Below are 7,680 nucleotides of genomic sequence, written 5' to 3' on the forward strand. Positions count from 1 at the left end.
TCCATTCCTTAGTCGCCTTTTGCCAACATTAGGGCTCCAATCCCTAAGTTGAGATTTTAAGACATAGAGCCTCCATTCCCTAGTCGCCTTTTGCCAACATTAGGGCTTCAATCCCTAAGTTGATATTTTAGACATAGGGCCTTCATTCCCTAGTCGCCTTGTTGCCAACATTAGGGCTCCAATCCCTAAGTTGAGATTTTTAGACATAGGGCCTCCATTCCCTAGTCGTCTTTTGCCAACATTAGGGCTCCAATCCCTGAGTTGAGATTTTTAGACATAGGGCCTCCATTCCCTAGTCGCCTTTTTGCCAACATTAGGGCTTCAATCCCTGAGTTGAGATTTTTAGACATAGGGCCTCCATTCCCTAGTCGTTTTTTGCCAACATTAGGGCTCCAATCCCTAAGTTGAGATTTTATACATAGGGCCTCCATTCCCTAGTCGCCTTTTTGCCAACCTAGGGTCTTCAACCCCTAGTTGAGATTTTTAGACATAGGGCCTCCATTCCCTAGTCGCCTTTTGCCAACATTAGGGCTACAATCCCTAAGTTGAGATTTTAGACATACGGTCTCCATTCCCTAGTCGCCTTTTTGCCAACCTAGGGTCTCCAACCCCTAGTTGAGATTTTTAGACATAGGGCCTCCATTCCCTAGTCGTCTTTTGCCAATATTAGGGCTCCAATCCCGAAGTTGAGATTTTAGACATAGGGCCTCCATTCCCTAGTCGCCTTTTTGCCAACCTAGGGTCTCCAACCCCTAGTTAAGATTTTTAGACATAGGGCCTAGTTGAGATTTTTAGACATAGGGTCTCCATTCCCTAGTCACCTTTTGCCAACATAGGGCTTCAATCCCTAGTTGTGATTATTTTTAGACATATGGTCTCCATCCCCTAGTCGTCTTTTGACAACATAGGGTCACCAATCCCTAGTTGAGATTATTTTTATACATAGGGTCTCCATCCCTAGTCGCCTTTTCCAATACGGGGTCTCCACTCCCTGTTTGAGTTTTTATAAGTATAGGGTCCACTCCCTAATCTCTTTCTCCTAAAGACACATGATCCTTGTTTTATTGCTTTCAATAGAGAAATAGTGTAGGGTTTGTTACAATAATTCATGAAATTTTCCTCGTGAAAACTGGGGCAGAAAAATTTCGTTCGCTTGTTTGTTTTTGGTATCTGAGCAGGATTTACCTCGAGGCACAGGGTTCGAGACGACCAAAAGAATGAGTCTCAATCCAAAACAAAGAAAAGAACAAAAATAACAAAAAAGAAGTGAACTCAAGGTGTGAAAGCGGATAAAGATGCGGGTTGCTCAAGATATGATTGAAGTCACAAGCTTCGCATGTCTCACCTTGATCTGAAAAGCAGAAGAAGAAAGAACCAGCACCTACAATTGATGAGCATCGAGATTCAGATCAGAGTCTGCATGAAGAACCAGCCAAGACTTAAGATCAAGCTTCAGAAGACTCATAGATAGGAATCTTTTAACTCGTAGCTGATAAGCTTAGTTAGTCTTTTTTGATTTTGATGTAATTACAGGACCACGGATCGGAGCCTCGACGGGACCTCACTCGACTCTCGAACTCATCACTCCATCATTTTTTATTGAACTACACGCGACCTAATTCCCTTATAACCCGGGATATGTAGGATATCCAAAACCAAGACTCGGTTGCACCCTATCTCTTTTCTCTTATCCTTATTTCTTCTCTTTTGAATAAAGATATGTTCAAAAATTAGTCACATGGCTCACCTTATCTTTGCTTGAAAACTCTTCATGTTTCCAAGCAAAGAGAGGCAGCTGTGAGCACCTAATTTTTGACAATATTTAATTTTTTTTGTCACTTCTTCTATGTAAATATTTTAGGGGGTTTTAACCTACAATTTTTAGCTTTATTACACTTTTTTATTATAGGTTAAAAATACAAAATTTTAGAAGGTGAATTATTACTATTAATATTATTATTATTATTATTATTATTTTAAAAAAAAATCCGAAAAATATTAAAAAAAATTAATTTTCGGGAGAGATTTAAAAAAAATAAGAAAAAAGGAAGTATGGAATTAAAATAAAAAAGTAAAAGTAGGTGGAATTCTCTTTTAAAAAGTAAAAGAAAGTGGAAAATTAAAAAAATAAAAGTAAAGTTTTGTGAAAATTTTAAAAAAATAAAAAGTAAAACAAAATTGTAATTAAAAAATAAATATAAAGGTAGCTGAAAATTTACAAAATTTAAAGTAAAATAAAGTATAATTTTTTTATAAAAAAAAAACAAAAGAAAGTGGATTATTTTATTAAGAAAAGTAAAATAAGTGGAATTCTCTTTTAAAAAAGTAACAAAAAAATGGTATTTTAAATAAGATAAAAGTAATTAAAGTTGTAATTTAAAAAATAAAACTAAAGAAAGGTGGGAATTCTTTTTATAAAAAAAGAAAAGCAAAATGTATGTGGGATTTCTTTTAAATAAAAAATAAAAAAAATAATAAAATAATTAAAAAAAATCTGAAAATTTTCGAAAATTCTCCTATAAATAGAAGAGAAATATTTGAAGAAAAAAAAAAGAGGGAAGAGGGGAGGAAATTGAGAGAAAACAATTTTTCTTCTTCTATGCTAAAGATAATTTTTACTAGTTTCATTCTTTCTACCAATTTCTTTCCAAAAAAAAAAAATATAGTCATTCATTACCTTGTTTAAAAAAAATTACCTCAAAAACAAGAGCTAAATCACACCAAAAATCAAATCCAAAAGCTTCAAACTCAATTTAAAAGATAGCCCAAAATACTAGCCCGAAGAGGTCGAAGTCAAGTTCGGTTCGAAAGGTTTTCGCTCGTTGCCTCTGATTGTGGTTCGTTTACACATTAAATTTGATGGTTTTTTGCTCCATATGTATTGAATAAGATCTTCATCTATAAAAAGTTCATTCTTTTCTTAACCAATGTTTCCATTATTTTTCTTTCACTGTATTTCCTTTTGATTTGTATATTATATTTTGGTTATCTACCAACTTGAAAGATATGAGCAAAAAATGAAGGAAGAGCATTAAAAAATAGAATTCGTGACAGACAGAATGAGTTTCTTCCATGAGATTGTAGTTCATAGGGAAAGATAGGAAGATGTATTCAAAATGGAGAGAAAACGATGTAATAACTTGGATCCAAATTAAAGGATGTTAAGTCAATAGCAAATTTGATACCGACATGGGTGATTAGGTCATAATAACTCAAATCATATATTTCTTCAATAATAATTCCATATTCATAAATCATGACCTTACAATAATCTCAAAGTAGTTTTAGGAAGAAACATAATCATGAATATTTGTAGTTTGTTTTAAATTGAATACAATCCTTTTAGAATAATCGAGGAGCGCCATGCCAAATAAAATCTCAAAATTCATGGCCCTCATTTAATTAATTTTAATCCTTAGAAATCGAGGCGTGCTATTTAGTTGAATTTTCCATGGCCCTCGCAAACTTGAAAATGCGTAGTTGCTTTAGGCGCGCTATTTTTAAAAAAATTAATTTCCTAAACTCGGGTGTACATTTCATGTGACCCAAATCCAAATCTCAACAACGTTAGATAAAATGTGTCGTGGACCGCGGGTGCATTTCATGTGACGTGATTCAAGACGTGTTTTAAATGACGTTGAATTTTCCTAAAATTAATTAAAAGCGGCTAATAAGTTAAAAAAACATACCATAGGTTGAAATATGTTTTAAAATCAGATAATAGGCCAATTGTAATAGTTTAAGCGACCGTGCTAGAACCATGGAATCCGGGAATGCCTAACACCTTCTCCCGGGTTAACAGAATTCCTTACTCAGAATTTCTGGTTCGTAGACTTCAAAAGGAAAGTCGATTTTTCCACGATTTGGGATTTAAAATAAACCGATGACTTGGGACACCAATTAAAATATTTCAAGTGGCGACTCTAAGAAATTAAATAAAATAATTCCATTTCGAATAATGTTATTAAATTGGAAAAACTCCATTACACCCCTCGGGCGGGTAAAAAGGAGGTGTGACACCATGTCTAAATTAGTCAAGCCACAGAATTTTTGTCGTCAGTCTCACCATCCATTTCCGAAAGATTTCCTTTATTACTCTGTTTTAATTACTTTTCTTCACATGCTATTAACCTTCTAAATTATTTTTTCTAGTAATACTTTCAACCGAAAAAAAGGTTCAAATCTTGTGATTGAACCATTTGCATATAAGCAAGCAGGGTCGACGAAAATTTAAATCTGACCAGAGTATTCAAAAATGACTTGGTTAGTTTGTCCATTTAAAAATGGCAAAGCCTTATGCTAGTGAAACCCATAAATTAAGTTGAAGGAGAAGGGGCAATCCACAAGCAGACATACTTTACAAGTGTTTTGTGATTTTATCATCTACTAAAGTCTTAAACCGTAGAGTTCAAGGATTTAGTAGTCAGTAATATAGTACTCCCTCCGTTTCAATTTATGTGAACTTATTTCCTTTTTAGTCCGTGCCAAAAAGAATGATCTTTTTCCCTATTTGGAAACAATTTACCTTTATGCAATGATTTATAGCCACACAAAATATATGTGCTTCATTTTACACCACAAGTTCAAAAGTCTTCTCTCTTTTCTTAAACTTCGTGCCCAGTCAAATGGATTCACATAAATTAAAACGGGAGGGAGTACTACTTAGTGTATAACATGATATGTTTCTGACCTTTAAAAATTAAAACAAGAGAGCAAAGGTCTGATAGATGATATTGTTATCTATTTGTTTTTGTATATATAACATGAATAGTCTACATAATACAAGAATTCAATTTGGGGATGCTGATCATAATTTTCTATTGGTCAATACGCACCCACATTCCATGGCTAGGCACGCCGCGGTGAACCACAAAGAGTAAGTAGTAGCCTGGAGGAGCTAGCTTGCCAGAGGGTGGTGCCACTACAGCGACCTGTTGGTTTGTTGCAGATTTAAGCTGCAAAATGAGCAATCTCTGTCCCTGAGAGTAGCCATGGGTGGTGAAAGGTGGTGCATACATGGTTACCTTAATGTCAGTCTCATCCACAACTTCATCCAACTTGATATTGACACTGAATTCCTGGCCATATCTCATCTCCTTGTTGGCTCCATTCTCAAGAATTTGGGGCCTGTGCTGATCTAACTCAGGTGCCAAGTAAGGTGGCGAGAATTTCTCCACCCTCAATTCAGTTGGGTACTTAGCCTGATAATCATACAAAGCATGTGTATTGCTGCCTGCAACCAAAATCTTGCCATCTGGCAAAACAGCAGAAACAGAATGGTACATTCTTGGAATCTGTGTAGGGGCCAATTCCTTAAACCTCTGTCCTTTTGGCTTGGTTGGGCTGTAAAGAAGTGGGACAAGATTAGGTTCCTCAGCAGCATCCCATGCAGAAGTACCTGTTTTAGCTCCATTAATGATCAATACATCTCCAGTTGGAAGAAGCAACATGTCTCCCATTACTCTTGCTGAGGGCATTTCTTCAATATCCCATTGAGCTCCTGCTTTGTTTGCTAATATCCTTCCACAATCTTTCAATGCAGGGAAGAATTGTCTTGGCGGATTCTCCGAGTACTTGAAGGCATCATGAGTATTTCCACCACAAACAATGACTTCAACTTCAACATCCTCAGGCTTAGGAGTATTGAGATTGATTGGCAAAAGTGCAGACATTCCTGATGCCGGATAGTTTCTCGAGCCTCCAGGAAGTTTAGGAAGTTCGCGGAGAGTTTTTCCACTATAAGGGTCGATGATTATTGATCTATCATTGGCAAAAATATATACGGTCCCATCAGGGAGAAGATTGACGAATGGGTAAAGATTGTTCTCTTTCTCGTCTTCGGTCTCAGCAAGGAAATTTAAGCCGAATTGTTGCAACTGGAATTGCAGTTTTCCTGGTGGAATGATTTCGTAGTTGTGTGCACCACGACCTCCAACAAGAATGAAGCTACCGTTCTCAAGCATGTGTTGAGTAGCGTACCTGTTATGAATTTTGTGAGTTCTAATTTTGGAAAAGGGAATGTTACTTGTCTTGTTTTTTGGGTTACTAGTTCCGCTGATTATAAACACTATCTTTAAGATGAACTGATAGTATGAAAAATAAAATTGGAATGATATTGTACCATCTCATAGCAGCAAGGCCGTTAGCATTTTCCTGGAAGTCGCAATTATCACATGGATTCATGATTCTGATACTTCGGATTCCTTCTTTAAAACCGCCCGTGCTTATTAGGTCGCCGTTAGATGACAAACCTCCCGATGAGCACCATGGATCACTCATTATCTGAACATCAATATAATTGAAGATAAGAAAGAATCCACATGCATATGTATATGCCTACGCATGCATGCGTGTGTTGGGTAAAATTTTGCATGGATAAAAGTGGGACATGGAAATAAGCAGGTAACAAACCTTCAATGTCCTGACTTGACCACTCTCAATGTCATATTGAACGCCATGAGCAAAGCAATCTGTCTCACCAGGCCTATCTGGAACAGGCTTGCAAAATGGAGGGTTGTGTTGAATTGCTGATGGTCCAAGATTTGTGGTATCAAACCAAACAGCCTTGTTGTTTGGCATCAATTGTATATGCATGGCTGCAACACCAACATTTGGTGAATGCACCATCCAACCACCAAGATTTGCCGTCTCGAAATCCGGCTTCGCATTGCCAGTTTTTCCTCCGACGGCCGGCTCTAGTGGTGCTTCTTCCTTTTCTTGCTCCTCTTCGGGAAAAGGATATTCGGGAAATATAAGGTCATGTTTCTTGCTTGTCTTCTTGTTCTTCTTCTTCTCGCCGTCGATGTGTTTCAAGAATTCCTTAAGTTCTTTTGGGGAAGGATCAAATATGCCTACGGAAGAGTCGTCATCATTGTCAAAGCCTAGGGCAATAGGTTTGTGTCTAGCGTAGGATGAAACAAAAAGTAGAGGAAGAAGAATAAAGGCTTTGATGTAGATAGCCATTGAAGAAACCTTTTACTAAATTTCTTCAATGGCTTCTTGATTGCTGCCTCTTATTCTCTCTATTTATAACGGGAGAAAACATGAGAAATAGATACATTTATCAAGAAAACCACATATTTCTTCAAAACTATTAACCGTACCATCTCACATAATTTTCGCTAAGGAAAAGAGGAAAAAAAAAGAAGGAGATTTACTAAAAATAAAGCAAAAAGGAAATTTACTATAAAAAACAAAGAATTTTTTTTGCAATGGTAGTTCTGTGATTTTTGTAAAATCTAGGAGCTGTTATTATACTTAAACTTTTCTCAAAATATGTAAGAAGGCGACCGCAAAAATATTCCGAAAGAGGCTCGTGTGAGCGGTGGCCAGTTCCATTAGCCCAAAAGCAAGTTAAACGCTGGAGCTACCAAATGTTAGGATCACTCTTAGGCAATTCCAAAATTCAATTATTTTTTAATTTAAGCTTTCACTTTAGGAACAAAATTGAGCTCGTTGCACTTTTATAAAAAGCCAACATTTCTGTGCTAGTAACTAAAGTTCTCACTTAGTGTACTTTGTACGCTGATTTCTCCTAAATCTTTTCTAGCATGGTGGAGGCTGGGGCAGTGGAGGACATATATTGTTTTTCTTTGAAGCTAGCAGGAAAAGATAAACGAGAATCGAACTTTACAACTCTAAAATGTAAGGTAATAGTTCTATTATTACCACTCAATTCTC

At 36.3% G+C, this 7,680-nt stretch overlaps 1 protein-coding gene across 1 annotated transcript; it reads right to left on the reverse strand.

The window, feature by feature from the left end:
• Positions 1-4,721: 4,721 nt before the first annotated feature.
• LOC107814915 (putative aldehyde oxidase Art an 7) lies at positions 4,722-7,008 on the reverse strand. The gene is made up of 3 exons (XM_016640419.2): positions 6,412-7,008; positions 6,122-6,282; positions 4,722-5,979 (listed from the first exon to the last, which is right to left on the reverse strand). The coding sequence occupies exons 1-3, from the start codon at positions 6,961-6,963 to the stop codon at positions 4,818-4,820; spliced, it is 1,875 nt and encodes a 624-aa protein (XP_016495905.2). The 5' UTR covers positions 6,964-7,008; the 3' UTR covers positions 4,722-4,817.
• Between the last annotated feature and the right edge of the window lie 672 nt (positions 7,009-7,680).

Source organism: Nicotiana tabacum, chromosome 18 (assembly GCF_000715075.1).
Source record: "Nicotiana tabacum cultivar K326 chromosome 18, ASM71507v2, whole genome shotgun sequence".
In the NCBI taxonomy this organism is placed as follows: Eukaryota; Viridiplantae; Streptophyta; class Magnoliopsida; order Solanales; family Solanaceae; genus Nicotiana; species Nicotiana tabacum.